The sequence below is a fragment of the Spodoptera frugiperda genome, chromosome 28 (assembly GCF_023101765.2).
Source record: "Spodoptera frugiperda isolate SF20-4 chromosome 28, AGI-APGP_CSIRO_Sfru_2.0, whole genome shotgun sequence".
NCBI classification, from domain to species: Eukaryota; Metazoa; Arthropoda; class Insecta; order Lepidoptera; family Noctuidae; genus Spodoptera; species Spodoptera frugiperda.
The window spans coordinates 1,801,676-1,818,346 of record NC_064239.1 but is presented as its reverse complement, the minus strand read 5'-3'; the positions used below and the strand labels follow the sequence as shown (position 1 = coordinate 1,818,346).

At 35.2% G+C, this 16,671-nt stretch overlaps 1 protein-coding gene across 1 annotated transcript in view; it reads right to left on the bottom strand.

Moving 5' to 3' along the window:
- LOC118265307 (phospholipid-transporting ATPase IF) overlaps positions 1-16,671 on the bottom strand; it is a 38,793-nt gene that overhangs the window by 15,948 nt on the left and 6,174 nt on the right. The window contains exons 2-4 of the mRNA XM_035578118.2: positions 14,708-14,906; positions 8,322-8,447; positions 4,628-4,849 (exon numbers count right to left, since the gene is read on the bottom strand). Of these exons, the coding sequence (XP_035434011.2) occupies positions 4,628-4,849; positions 8,322-8,447; positions 14,708-14,906 (547 nt within the window). The remainder of the gene's footprint in view (positions 1-4,627; positions 4,850-8,321; positions 8,448-14,707; positions 14,907-16,671) is intronic.

Sequence of the window (16,671 nt, the reverse complement as noted above, 5' to 3'; positions counted from 1 at the left end):
GTTTTTTACATGTAGTGTCTATTTGCATCTTCCAATTACAATTTTCGTCCAACATTAAACCTAAAAATTTTACACTCTTTTGTTTTGATATTTCCTCACCATTGTATACGATGTTAATCTTTTGTGGCACTTGCTTATAATTACTAAATTGTATAAAATTAGTTTTTGACAGGTTTATTTGTAAATCGTTAACGTTTAGCCAATCAATTATTGTGTGTAAAGTACTGTGAACTATTTCGGTTTGCCCTTCCTTACTATCTTCCGGTATTATAATTGAAATGTCGTCTGCAAACAGAACGCATTTATAGTGAGTAACATTAGGAACATCATTTATATACAAAAGAAACAGGAGAGGCCCTAGAATACTGCCTTGGGGAACTCCTGCTTTATTTACTTTAAATTGAGATCTATAAGTGGTTGACACAAATTTATTGTTAATATTTGTCACTTCTACGCACTGCTTCCTGTTATCTAAGTAGCTTCGGAGCCAATTTATAGCTGGACCTCTAATTCCATAATATTCACATTTTGCAAGCAATTTCTCATGGTTAACTAAATCGAAAGCTTTGCTCATATCTAAAAAGACTACTGTGACCGGACGTTTATTATCTATACTCTCTGTAACAGATTTAACTAATGAGTATGCTGCTAACGTAGTTGATTTTCCTTTCTGGAAACCGTTTTGCTCCTCATTTATTACTCTGTACTTATTAAGAAAAAAATTTAGTCTATGGTGCATGACTTTTTCATAAATTTTTGACAGTATCGGGATTAAGGTGACAGGTCTGTAGTTGTTTACGTCTAACTGACAGCCCTTCTTGAAAAGGGGTTTAACTATTGATACGCGAAGCTTTTCAGGGAAGACACCATTTGAAAAAGAAATGTTGATTAGATAAGCTAGCACTGGCGATATTATTATAGCTGAAGCTTTTATGATGTTTGTGCTGATTTCGTCATAACCTACAGACCTTTTATTATTCAGTGAATTTATTATTCGTAAGACTTCATCATCAGTACACGGTCTTAGAAAGAAGCTGTGATTATTTTTTATTATTGAATTTGTATTGTCTAAGTGTGCCGGGATTTTTTCCGGGCGCTTATGTGCCTTTGATACGGATATAAAAAAATCATTAAATGTGTTTGCAATTTCAGTAGGGTTAGTAATTATATTATTAGTATCAGTAGCAATTTTTTCTATTTGTTTTTTATAATTAAGGGAGTCTACTTTATTTTTTACAATATTCCAAGTAGCCTTATTTTTATTTTTTGCTTTAGATATATACTTATAATTTGTGAGTTTCTGAGATAAGGTCATAGATTTTTTGAATATTTTACAGTATTTTGTATACATTTCTTTTGCATGATTGTTATTTTTTTGATGACATTTTCTTTTAAGTTCTCTCTTTTTTTTAGATGATATTCTGATACCTTTAGTGATCCATTTGGGTGAGGTTACATTAGCAATTATTTTTAATTTTTTTAAAGGAAAACACAAATTATAGAATAAAGTAAATAAATCATGGAAAGTATTGAAAGCTCTATTGGCATCAGTATCACAATATACATCACTCCATGATAGCGACCCAATTGCTTCTTTAAACTTTGTTATATTTTCATATGAGTAATCTCTAACCATACAGTACCAAAAATCTAAATTAGGTTTCTGCTCTTGTATTGGAAACTTAAGCATCTGACAAGTATTATGATCAGATAGAAAAAGTTCATGAGTAGTACCTACTGCTTTATCAATATTACTTATGATGTGATCGATACATGCATTGAGTCGTGTTGGATTGTTAATGTGTATCTGATACCCGTAATTAGACATCAAATCAATGAGTTTTGATGAGTCTTTATTGTCTTTTAGTGTGTCAATATTTAAATCGCCAGTTATAATTATTTTCTTATGATGTTTTAACTGTAGCTTATATAGTAACGACTCTAACTTTTCAAAAAAATTATTGCACTTGACTTTGGTATTCTATACAAACATATGACTATGCATTGAAAAGCTGGAATCTCTATTCCACAACACTCAAATATTTTTTCACAACAAAGGTCTTTCAAGTAATTTATGTTCTTAAAGTCCAGTGATTTATGCGTCAAGATACATACACCACCTCGTTTGGTTTCTTGCCTCGAAAAACAAGCAGCTAAATTGTATTTCTTAAATGTTAAATTTACCTCATCACCAGACTTTATGAACGTTTCCGAAAAACACAAGATATCTATACTACGATCTTTGTTACAATATTCATTTAAACATACCTCAATTAACTCTCTTTTGTTTAGTAGACCTGCTATGTTTTGATGCAGTAAAGTTGCCGAATTTCGTGATATAACTTGATTACTAGCGAAATAAATTGTTATAATTACCATGTTCTACATTATATGTTTGGGTTGACTCTATACAATTTTTAGGAAAATGATCTACGCTAATGTTCTTAGGTTTACTAATTGTTTGAAAGTAAAAAGGAATTGTACCTTTTTTAGGTCCGGCTTCTATAACATAGTTTGCTTGCTGACGGCTGCAAGTTTTTAGAAGGAATTTATTCTCATAATCTTTGCTATCAATTAGATAATTAATTTTTTTACAGGTATCATACAAGAACTTATTTTTGTTTCTAGTTAAGTTGGACAAAGATAGAAAAGAACATTTACTATCGTTATTACAAATATTTTTTAGTAAATTATTTAGTTTCCATTCGTTTAAGAAAGGGTTGTAAATTATCTGTAGTATTATAATATTAATATGTTTAAATTTACTTAACAATGCTGCTATATCAAGTGTTATCTTAGTGGGATTCGAATCACTCTCCCCAATGCTAAGAATCAAATAATTTTCCGCTGAATCTTCTACGTTCTGATAACCTTTTAGTATTTCAGATGATTGAGCCCATGGTTTAACTATCGATGATACTTTATACTCTTCGTATTTTGTATTTATTCTCGTACGGGCAAGTTTTTCTCCTAATCCAGTACATTGCTTACCTCCAAACACGTATATCTTACGAACATTTTCATTTTTGTCTGTACTACTAGCGCCATCTCTTGACGTTTTTGGGCTTAATGTGTTTCCGTTATCAACTTCTTTCTCGGAGTCCTTGTACACTGCGGTGGTGTCGCCATCTATTGTCGTCTTTTGTAACAAATGATTTTGATTACACTCGTCTTGAGTACTGTTACATGCAATGGCACTTATTTCATACTCGTGGTCCACATTAATTGTCTTACGTTTCTTTTTTTGGCGTAATGGAGTTTGTATAGGTGTGCTGGTTGTAGAGCATATTTTTGTTAATTGTGAAATCTTAGATTCCTGCTCCTCAACTCTGGCTTGTAAACAGCTTTTTTCTTGTAATAAATTTTCTATCTCTTTATGAGCGCTTTCAAGTTTCTCCCGTAGATCTTGTATAGTCGCATGGAGATCAAGTGTTTCCTGACATACTACGGTCGAGAGGTCGGGGAGACTTTTTCGTAATGTGTTCGAGTCAGACGACAGAAATGACAAATCGTCCAACGACTTATTTGTTAAGATCTTGTTTTTCCGTATTGTTACGTTATCCTCCATCTCGTTTTACCAAAAAAAGGAAAAGTAGAAAAAAAATAATAATACAAAATGCACAAAAATAATTGCAGCGAGTCGGGATCGATCTCACGACGCTTCACTCGGCAGACTGTCCCAACACAAAAACTGCTACCGTGTGTTATAGTCTATTGACAGAGTTTAGGTTCTTATTTGAGGTTTTCTCTTTTTTTGAAAATTACACCGTTAAGGGTACGCGCCTTTTTTTAAAAAGTTGTTTACACTTTTCAGTTTTTAGTTTTGCACTTGTATACACATATTTTCTTCACTTAATGTGTTGCACTTTACATTGGTTTCAATGAGATTCGTGAAACTATATGTTGTAACACTAGGTTTAAATGTTTATTTTGTGTTTTTATATTATTTTTTACGTTGATCACTTTCAACTATTTTTAACTATTGTTTAACCACGAAAGAGTTTAGGATTATTGTTGTCTTCACTTTCACTGGTGCACTGAGTCTAATTAAATATATTGAACATAAAATTACGGCAAATTTAATAACTTTTCTATTTTTAATATTTTTTATACACGGAGCCGATGTAAACATGACGGCCAACGCCATCTATCCGAATGAAAAAGTGAGAGAAATAAAAGCACTTAGGACATCACAAATACGTTTATTACCACAGTGAACTACATAACACGCATTTATAACAAAATGACGACAAATAATACACATTTACATTCAAATGCTAAATAATATCAGACTTTATTCGAATGGTGTTAAGGTACATTTACCGAAATTGAGATTACTGAAGGGATAATCAATTGATCACATTATTTGTAAGTGAAAATGATTGATTAGTAAATCTGTGAAAATTTTTCATTAATATTTTCAATAATATTACTTTAGTTCATTTTCTAACAATACTATATCCAGATAAGATTCTCATATTAACCATTCTATCAGAAACTTCAGTACTTACATATAGTAATACAAACAATTAGAACAAAAACTGTTCAACATATTAACAAACACACAGCTTCATGAGATATGACCAACACACACAGATGACACACCAAACACCATACAAAAATATACCTGGAGTAAAGCCGACTAAAGGCGGTGGTACTCTTAAAGTCTTCAAATTGGTCTCTCCATCTAAATTGGCCGTAGTGACGTAACATTTTCCCTTGTCCCCGGCAGAGCAGAGGAGCACCAAGTCCGCTGGTACCTCCTTCCCTCTCCGCACTCGGACAAGAGTGCCAGGCGCGATTGAGGAGTTCCGAACTTCATTGATCACGCCTTTGTGGACTATTTCGACTGTAGGACAATCAATGGCAAAATTCGTTTAAATGATTAATGAATTTCTTATATTAAAAACAAAAGACGAGCAAATTGGACTGTAACAAAAAGTTATATTCTAAATGTGAATGTTTGGATGTTTGTCGGCGAAATCTCTGGATTCTCAAGTTCTTATGTAAGCTAGTACTTCTGCCGTATACATTTCAGAAAGTCATTGAGGGAGACCTAAGGTCAACAGTAGACGTCTTCATACTATTATATTAACTCTTTTTGACCCTTAGTTGTCAATTACCTTCTAATACGTCGTTTGAATTCGTATAAAAAACTTTACCAAAAAAGAACCTTATACTTCGAATTCTTCCGTGACATCACGTGGATTAGGAAATAGCCCTCGCCAATTTGTATAGATAATAGTATAGGTATATTTGATTAGATAAGAATTCATATTAATTAAACTGATAAACTTTACATATCACTTTCATTTTGCTAATATTTAGATATGTAAGGATATTTGTACATGTCTACAAATTATTTTTATAAGGCTGCATGTAACCACTATGAGTCTAGTGAGCCAAAATCGACAGTGGCGCCATATTAAAGAACATTAAAGGGAATAAAAATGAATTTATTATTTTACTTGACTCACTAATCTCTGGAACTACTGGTTCAATTTGATAAGATATGTTGGTGTTGGATAGTCCTTTTATCGAGGAAGGTTTATGTTTAATAGGCTTTAAAACATCACGCTGCGATCAATAGGAGCCGAGCAGAGCAGGTAGTAAAACCGCGCCCGAATCGCTAATTAAATGCTACGTTCAAACTACAAATATCTTTACTGAAAACCTTGTGATATCCAATTTTTCAATTTGTCCTGTATCCAATTCTATAAGAAAGATTAGGTCTTAAACGAAGTAAATTCATAAGATTGGGAGAATCTCAATCCCCGTACACTACCGAATAATCAACTTATCAATACGTTTGGTTATAAAAAGGATTTTGATAAAGCATATCTCATTTGGGAACCTTTGTACGAATCCAATATCGGTATCAATGAACTCACAGATAAGTTCAGATATATCTTCATATCTATACAAAATGAGCCATGAGATAATACGGCTGATACTCTGTATGAAAGAGATCCGTAAATGGCAAAGCGAATTTTTGTATTATGATTACGGATTTTGGGGATATCCAGCTAAGTTTCGTGCTTTACAGAGGAAATGCAGAACTCAGACCCCAATCTTCCCAATACCCGATTCCAACAATCAGCTCTTAAATTCCTAAACCCCAAAAGGCCGACAACACTCTTTAATGCCTTTAGTGTTTCGGGTGTCAATGGGCGGCCGCGATTGCTGACCACGTTCCGTCTGTTCGTTTATAACATAAAAAATAATACTAATAAATTAATTCACTTATGGCTTTTTCACCAACCAAAACCAATACATTTTCTTCGAGGCCCGAGTGAATAGGTTGCTTATGGGCAGACGTGCTCCACCGTAGGCCGCATCATCACTTACCATCAGGTGAGATAGCGGTCAAACGTCGACCCATTAAATGTAAAAAAAAAAAAAAATAACTAAAAGTTACTTAACATGAAGTAACACCTAAACTAATCCTAACTTGTACTGTTGGAGTCACTTACAAGTTAGTTAAAACAAAAAAAAACGTTATAAGTTATTTTGGTTAGATACCTACACCTATTTTACATCTATTTTATTTACACCTATTTTAGCTTAGACGTCCCTTAAAATTTAGGGAAGGTTTGGTAAATACGAGCATTAGCCATATAGTTTTTTACAACAGCCGTATAATCAAATATTTCATTAACAAACAACGCGGAACTTGTAAACTATCACTGATTTATTAGAAGATTGCTTTCATGGAATGACACATCATTAAGTGCACCAAACCGGATTGGGCGACTGATAAGATAACTAAGTTCCTATGTACTTGCGCGTGGCAAGCGAAATTATTGTTAGACTATGTCACCGTCAAAGTGATTCTCATTTATATACAAACTAGTTTAGAAACAGTAAATGAGTACCTAAGGGTGTAAGTTTAGGGTGTATTATAGTTTGAAGGTCGTCTGTCCACCTTGTGGGTGGACGTCCTACGCTGCGCTTGCCGGTACGCGGCCTCCACTCGAGAACCTTTCTGTCCCAGCGGCCATCGGTTATCCGCGCTATGTGGCTTGCCTAGTGCCATTTCAACTTGCTAATCTGCTGGGCTAGCAATGATTATTTATTTATTTTTTATATATTTTTTTTTGTTTTATTTTTTAATAAAAACATTGCCCCACACTATTTTCTCCTGTGTCGTGGGTGCGTTTACAAACATACAAGTTCATATACACATGACACCCAGACCCGAAACAACAATTTGTAGATCACACAAAGAGTTGCTCCGTGCGGGAATCGAACCCGCTACACGTTGCGCGGCAGCCAGTTGCCTAGCCACCGCACCAACCGTGCAGTAAATTGGGAGCTTCATCAGGTCGCAGGGAGCTAGTAAGAAGCCGCTGGATGTAGGTCGTTTCCAACCGGCCTATCTCTGGAAATCATTGGAGGAGGCCTATATTCAGCACTGGACATTCTGTGGCTGATATGATGATAGTTTGACAAGCAGTTAGTATATTGTATTTCAGTTTAAGTAAGATCTAAACTATGCTTTGCAAAAAGCTTTACGCTTTGGGATAAGCATTACACTTTAGAACTGTAATCTAACATTACAAGTTTAGTTTAATTATAACAATCTATATTACTGTGCTTTCTATTTTAATTGTTCTACAGAGTATTTTAACTAAATGTTTTAACTTTCACTATCACAAATATTCTAAGTCCGGAAAGGGTCGTTAAACTTTACATACCTACGTGCTAAAATTAGCTACAGTTTCATAATACAATAGAAACTCATAATGCATGAATCATTTACGACCATGACTATGGAGTAACTAATAAATGCCTTATCGACAAAGCCCTACCTAGTCAGTTAACAGAAACTGCTGAAGTGTTCCACTGATTGAATAGTCAAATCATGACAAGATAAACGTAGCGGTGTTATATTCAAGGTCTTTTGATAGGGATTGCATATTTTGTAGTTTATGTCGTAATTTTTGGAGTAACATAGGCATTTTCTACGTGGGTTTCGGGGATTCGGAGCTGGTCTATCTAGATTCTAGAGTCTATAGGATTCGGTGCCCCCTTAAATACCGGATCGGGGTGGTTTTAGTGACATACGATTCTCATGCTCCCTAGTCTTTCTCCTCAAAAAATATGCGCCTTTTAAGGGTTTTTCTCCTTCATCATAAAAGGCCATTGTCGCAATATGAATAAAAACATAAACGGTACTAAAACATTTCACAATCCCAAACAAATCTATAGAACACGCACCATGCTGAAACGCAAACCAACCTTAACTTAGTAACCTAAAGTCTAAAATGCAGTAATAGCTAGATTAAAAAGTGTTTTGGGTGGTTATCAGTATATCTCACCTATCTGATTGTTGACCTTGTTATCAGCCTTGTGCCTTAGCCAATCTTCGTAGCCTTGCTTCACAGCTGTTACCAGCACCACGAAGCTTAGGGGAAGAATACTCGTGAACGGAGACACTGGACTGTCTGTGAAAGAAAAAAAAATTAATAATTAATAACGATGGGACAAAAAAAAACAGGTGTAATATTTACCCTTTTACTGTAAAAGCTAACCGGTTAGGATTAAGAACAGATTTATTTTTTATCTCGACACTGTTACGAGATAACCCGACTAGTTTCAAACCACGACAGGGGTTCATAGTCATGAACAGGAAATTGTAGAAATGGGAGCAGAATGCTTTGCTACTAATCATAAAAAAACCTTTGTAAATCGGGATCAAAGTCCAACCACTGGACAACCACTAACCAAGACCAATTGTTACCTATTAAGTGCTGTCTCTGAGGGTTATTCCAACAATTAATTTATTCAACCAACCCTTCACAAGATAATTACTTACGGCAACTCTAAATTGGAAATTACATATTACTCATCATTAAACAACTTTCAGGTCGGACTACTAATAAATAATGAAACAAGGGTACCTATAATTACGTGTAATATCTAACAATTAACATTTTAGCTAATAATAGTAATGTACTTAGACGATAACATGAAGAGATATTACAAACTATACCTATAAGTGGTCAATTGATGTACATTTCCTATTGAGATAACGTTTACAAGTATGATTGGTCATTGCGTGTGATCGCACTGCACTACAAATGCAAATATACGCAATAAAGTATAGGTAAACACCTAAAGGTGTAACTGCCTTTATTTCTTTTTATGATGATCATTCATTGTTTGCCTCAATGCTTGTTGTAAAGAAGTATACTCAGTACGAAGTACACAGTACACCGCTGACTACCCTTCTCAAAGTTCCCCTTTACTGCTTATCCATCCAAAGGTTTAACAACCATCCAAAGGTTTAGTAAGAGATCGCTTAGTGGTAAGACCGCCCATTGTATTATCAATTTTTAAATGTTTATCTTTTGTGTGTTATATTATGTACAATAAAGAAGTTTTTCTAACCCATTCCATTTCATTCTATTCTACTAGCAAAGACAACTAAGGTCATCAGATATCTTCATATTTTTTGCCACAACACTATTCAAACGAAGATGTTCTACCAACTCAATAGTACCAATACTTATTTAACCAATGGCCCTGGCAACCAATCCATCACAGCAATCAGTAGCGTTATCACGACATGTGCAGAAACCAATGAAAGCGATAAACACGAGATAATCATTTGAAGCAACAGTCAATCACAATAAGCTCTTACCATAGTTGTAGCTACCATAATATCTTACATTAACAGCAAAAATATATCACACTATCTAGTACCTAGGGTTGCTAGATCCGGAGCTGCGGACTACCTAGCGGGTTTACCGGGGCTGCCGGCTTACAGGTGTTGAGGAGAAGGCCACCGGGGTGGTTTTAATAATAAGAGTCCCACACTCCCTCTCGCCTCGACCAAGGCGGGAGAAGTCATTGGATGATTTTCCTCCATCAAAAAAAAAAAGGGTTGCTAGATTCAGATTGATCATTCCCTTGTCTTTTCTATGGCCACGAACGGAATCTAAGATAATTATGGTGTCCCATCCGAGACTAAACTGTACATGTAGGAATTAAGTAGGTACCTAGAACTCACCCTTCCCGCCCCTCAACACACGCAGCGCGACTTGCGTGCATGTTACAACGTTTGGCTGCTAGAGCCATATTATTGTATTTTTGTGAAAAAAAAAATGTATTTTTTCATTACGGGACAGCACACAAGATTCCGGGACAATCCCAGTCATCAGGCAACCCTACACGTATCGTATAAAGATAAGGCCAAATATTGTAAATCTAAATACTTGTGTACAATGTACATGGTACTTAGCACATGGGGCTTTATCTATTGTTATTATCTATTGATTAGTAGATACGTTACATTACGTACAAAATAGTTTTGTCTCGGTTTACGTACATAGATAGGTAAAATAAAGAATTCTTTCAATTCCGTGTTATCATATCATTTTTGGCAACATTTTCCTGTTTTAGCACGTGTGATTGGTAGAAAGTGGGGGCTTAGATTTTTCTAGACTTACATAGAGGACTAGCTGATGAATGCGGCTTCGCTCACGTGGAATTACGGACTTTGTGCCAAATAAAAGTAGCCTAAGTAACTCCTTAGTACATCAGCTATCTGACAGTAAAAGTAAAAGTCACTTTAAAACCGGGTCAGCCATTTAAGAGATTAGCCAGAACAAACAAACATGCAGAAAGACAAAAAATTCAAAATTATGATTTTGGTGTAGCTATCGTATATTCGGTTATTTCAATACTACAAACAGACACTCCAATTGTATTTATTAGTCCAGATTTTCTATGCTGAGATTGCTTTGAATTCGCCAGTTTGTAAAAAGATTAAAACCAAAAGAAACACATATCCTGCAATGCAAACAATAGCACGCAAAATCAAAAACAAACACAAAAGGCCACAATCAAGATTGACACCATTTTTCTGCACATGTAACATTATTTGCTAAAGTAGGTAATCAGCATAATGGAGATAAGTCAATCATCTGCATACTTTATCTAGACACACGGCAGTGTGTCCGCCAAGTTCGAGCAAAAAAACCGACACACCGGCCGTGGGTTATATTACACGAACCATTTCGGGCCAAGTTTGACCCACCTATAACTCAAAATCTATTTTATCTACGCATATGAAATTTCTAGTATCTGTCGAGATCTACTTACTTATCTAAAATACAAAATTTCATTAATGTACCTAATGTAGGTCTTGAGATATTGACGTCAGAAAATCGCTATTTTTACTATACACTCACTGACTGACTCACTCACTCATCAAAAACCTAGACCACTTCCAATGGTCGTATTGACTTGAAATTTGGCATGGAGGTAGGTCTTTAGGTCAAGGTAAAGGAAAAAATCTGAAAATGGCCAAGTGTGAGTCGGTTTTAAAAATAATGAAGGTGTAAATTCATACCCCTAAGGAACTAAAACAAAAAAATTATCTATATCTTCCAATGGTCGTACCGACCTAAAATTCGTTACGAAGGTTTGTATTTAGTCAAAGTAAAGTAAAATAAGAAAAAAAGAAAATAAACCTTACAAAAATAAATGAAATCCCACCCAAAACATAAATGTGAAAGGCTGCCAAGTTCGATAATATTGGAATGCTTCGCCTATAAAAGAAGTGAGATCTAAATAAGTACCAAGTTCCATACACAGACCTCAGTTAAAAATGATATAACTTGGCAAGTTTTAATAGAAAATTATATACTTGACTCATTGCGTTAATGTAGGTTTATAACAAAGTGTGTGAAAACTTGCCAACTTGTTATATCATTTTTAACTGAGGTCTGTGTATGGAACTTGGTACTTATTTAGATCTCACTTCTTTTATAGGCGAAGCATTCCAATATTATCGAACTTGGCAGCCTTTCACATTTATGTTTTGGGTGGGATTAAGTTGAGTAGGATGCTCGCCGATAGCGGCTATAAAGATATCATTTCTGATTGTATTCTTTGTGCGGATATCCTGAACTTAATCCTAAGTTTGGAAAGATGACGTAAGTTCTTTCAATGAGAAGTACAGGCCCTAACTAGCCGGGTACAATTCAAATGACAGAGAAAATTATCCAATGACTTCTTCCGCCTTGGGCGAAGGCAAGAGGAAGTGTCGGACTCTTACTGCCCCGGTAAACCCACTAGGTAGTCCGCAGCTCCGGATACCATCTCCTCTCTACAATCCATTAAGGACGATAAAAATATTCTTAATATAGCTGTAATTATCACCAGGAGAGAGTTACTTGAGTCTAGAGTGCAGTCAGTTGAGTTAAAAAATTTTGCGGTCAGGCCAAAATGCTACTAGCTGTTTAAGCCAATAAAACCGCCTTATGGTGAAGACACTTTAATAACGTACGCATTGAGTAATTTGTCATTTATTTTATTTATGCACATATCCACGTTGTTTCTCATACCGCAATGACCATGCAAATAAATCTACGAAGCGATCACGAATCATTTGTAATGATAGACCGAAGAAAAATTCCTTTTCATTAGTTTATTACGCAAATTATAGATTCTGTCTTTGTTCGCGAATCGCTGAGCTTAATAGGCATTGCGAATATCGATTACCCACTAACTACTACATGGAAAAGCTTTTATGGGTGTTTCAGTGCAAAGATATGTTAGCGATAGTTTTAGTAGTCTTTAAGGTAACATAACATACATTTAAGATAACTAAAGGGGATTAGAGAGAGGGGGCCACGTATTACAAATATCATCACTATTTCAACAGTTATATTATGAGTTCTATGTAATAGAGAATAACCTTGGTTTTACGTAATCAAAAAATTCAACTAAAGAGAGAGACAAGACAATGGTTTGGTGTGGAAGTACTCACTAGATACCACTGTTCTAGAGAGTGCTCACTCACAACTTTTTCTCTGTCAAAGACTACTTTTTATCATCCCTATTAGGTTAGGGACCACTGTTACTATTACTTTTTTCATGTGGTTCCACACTAAGATTTTATTAAGAGTCGTATGGTTCGTTCTCATAAGAATAGTGACTTGAATTATTAACTTCAGCTGCTCCTTTCATTTGTCTCCTTTGAAATGAGTTTGATTCCAGCTTCAACCCTACAGATTATTGGACAGATTGTCTGTTGTAATGTTGTCTTGTGACAAAATATGGTCCGTGAAATAAAAGAAAATACTCTTTTAGAATACTTTTTGATTATTTTGTATTTTGCGGACCACTGGTGGTCCACGAATCACTGCACTAGATCTAAGAAGGCACGTTTTTAAAATCGGGTATTTCCTACAGAGCTAATCTAATTTTGATATGAGTAAATTAACATGGGCCGATATTGATTAATTATTATCTGATAAACCTTGTTATTTTAACATCAGAACGTAATAAAATAATAACAGTACAACACATGATTATCGCATTAAAGAGCTGGCTACCAAATCGGATAGGACTGATTGGTAATTGTAATGTAATGGAGTTTTGTAGTTACCCTGTGGCTTGAAGAGAAGAAACAATGTTTGGTATTTGGAGGATATAGTATTGTAATTCCAATAAATCGGATCACGAGATCAGGGACTCAAAAGTTTGAATTATTAATAAAATTGTACTCCTGAATTTGTTTGTAAAAAAGCCGACGTCGTCTAGCTTACTTTTAAAGTAATCACATAATAAATATTATTTTGAAGCCTATTTATAGAAATAAATATCGCTTAATTTCAAATTAAAGGAACATGAAGTATCTACACCCCATACCCGTAATAATTGCCTTAGACGATAACATAATTGGCGTGATTAACTAGTTCACTTTAAGAGTATTTAAGCAAAAATAAAAGTTTTTAGCTATAATGCCAACAGCAAAGAATAAAACCCCGTAGAATATATACACTCTAGCCTTATTAGACTGAGACCTTTCAAAACACTATAATTTAAATAATATCATTTCATAACAAGATAAGGAGGAAAGGTGTAAATAATCCCACGTTTTTTCCTCGACCTATAATATAAAATATTCAGAGAACACTACCCTGAACCGTAACATCTAATTTAGACGAGAAGCCCTTTATTTTATGGGCGAATAAATTGCTGTGGAGAAATGTCAACTGTTTGAATAGAAAAATATTGCTGCATTTTTTAATATGGCTAACAATGTTGTTGTTTGTAGGAAAATTGCAAAGTTGTTAAACATTGTTAGGTACTGCTAATTTTCTATTACTTTATGAAAGCCATTTTTCAGGGGGACAATCCTCGACGGGTGAGATGACGATGGGTGAGGCGGAGTGTCAAGATCTTACCGACTAAAAACCACCTCGTTCCTACTACTGCTTTTCTAGGCGGAGCCCCGGTAACCGATAAAGACATTAGCCCTACTGGACCCCATCTGTCTGATGACTCTTTGAGTAAGCACTTATGAATGTCATATATGGTAGAAATAGAATGCATTAGGAACAATTTTGTAACCTATTACAATGAGGAGGTCTTTCAAAATGAGACTCTGTATAGTCCCTAACCCTAACTTTGTTTAACAATCATATATTCGTGCCTCAATTCTATAGTATGCAGAAACAATAGATGACAAATGTGACAACGTATGAGTTACATTTTAATCTCTGGTATTTAAAATGCTTGGTAAGTAGCAGCGCGACTATCGCCGCGGCATGCTGCTCATGAATATGAGCCTCTAGCATGGCTTGAAACTAGTCGATTTCCTCGTAAGCCGAAAAACATAATAATCAATCTAAGATGTCCTGCTTTTGCTAGTTTGTCTTATAAATATCTAAGTTCTATAAGCACTCACCAATAACAATAGAGATGATGGTGACTATCAAGAAGTAGAAGTTGACCACTCTCCGAAACTGTTCCGATAGATTCTTTGGCAGGAACCAGAGGAGCGTGTACTTGGACGTCTTGATTTTGTTGTGTTTCTTCTTCTCGCCTTCGACGGGGGAGCCGACGTCGATCTGTCGCGTCTGCGCCGTCGCTGATACTTTGTTGCCCTGGCCAAATAAATATATGGAATTAGTTTCTTTAGTATTGATAGAGCCAATGGTTAGATTTGGATAGAGAGGAATTAAACTAGAGTTAAATGACGTAATGGACATACAAAAGCCTGGCAGTAGAGTGAACGAATATCAATTCGATAAGGATGATGAAATGCTATAGGAAAACCTTATTCTGTATACAAGTTTTGTAACACTGATTGCGATTACACAGCAAATTTATGAATATGTAAATCTACAAAGGTGCGTTTTAAATAGGACTTTATTAGATGTCGGTCATACTCAGAGCCATTCAATCGTTACTTAACCCATCCCTTAGCCATTTTTTTCGTAACAAAATCGTTATTAAGGATTAGTTTAAGAAATTATTAAATATCTCTGAGTACAGCAGTTAGATTTAAAAATAATTAATAACAAAATAAGCATGACTTGAATTTAAATCTGACTTGAAAATACAAAGACGTTAGAAATCACACGAGGTGAGCAAAGGACATTGACATTGAACACATTCTGTATAACAACTTTGAAAACTTATGGCCATATATTAAATAATTAATTTAAAAAGTTGTCTACCTAAAGATAACTAAGCAAATACAATCACAAATTCAAGTGTGGGAGAGCTATGCTTCGGCACGAATGGGCCGGCTCGACCGAAGTGATACCACGGACTCACAGAAAACCGACGTGAAACAACGCTTGCGTTGTGTTTCGTTGTGTGAGTGAGGTTACCGAAGGCCCAATTACCCCTCCCCAATCTTCAAAATCCCCGATTCTCCAACAACCCTTAAATTCCTAACCCCCAAAAGGCCGGCAACGCATTTCTTCTGGTGTTTCGGGTGTCCATGGGCGGCAGCGATTGCTTACCATTTGGTGATCCGTCGGGTCGTGTACCGGCTTATATCATAGAAAAGAAACTAAAGTATTTTTTGAAGCACAAAACTTACTTTCATTGAACTTTTTGTATAGATTTGTCTATCGTAAGAACTAATTTCGAAAGACGATATTATGACATCAATGAAACATCTAAATATTCAACCACAAATGTAACTCCTGACTCCTACGTGTCTCTAGAACAACAAATAGCCAACTAGCCGAGTAACTTCACAACTATTATCATTTTCCCTTTACATTTCTCGAAGCTGACATCGTGGTACCTTGCTTAAGTTGTCAAAGAAAAAAAAACACCTTCCCCATGTTTAAATATGCATAATGCCATCACCACCGTGGGACATTACGCGAAATGAAGTGTGAATCCAAGGTCCCTACTTTTTTCTACGACAGAATAATCGATACAATCATATGTGAGCTCTGTGTCTATAATTTTGGTATGTTGTTTGTATAGGAATTAGTTAAGTAATCTTTGATGCTTAGACTATCTCTTCAGTAGCAAGATTATAGAGAAGTAGAAAGATATCTACCACTTTACATATGTATTTATAGGTGTAGATAAAGCCAGTCTAAAATCTAGGCCCAGGCTAATCCCAGGCATGGATGGCAGGAGCTAGTTTAAAATAATTGGAGGAAACGAAACAAGACTTATTTTCCCATTCGTCTTTCTAACTAGATAGACATCATTTTATAAGACACTCTCGATTTCTTTATGTCATCCTTTCATCCCTCTTCCTCTGATTCCATCTAAATTCACACTTCTAAATCCCATCCGATTAAACTTCTTTCTTCTAATTTTTCTCATGGTTTTCCGTTAGTCCTAATCAACAAACCAAAAGGATTGTTTATACATTTTACAATTTCCCTACACTGT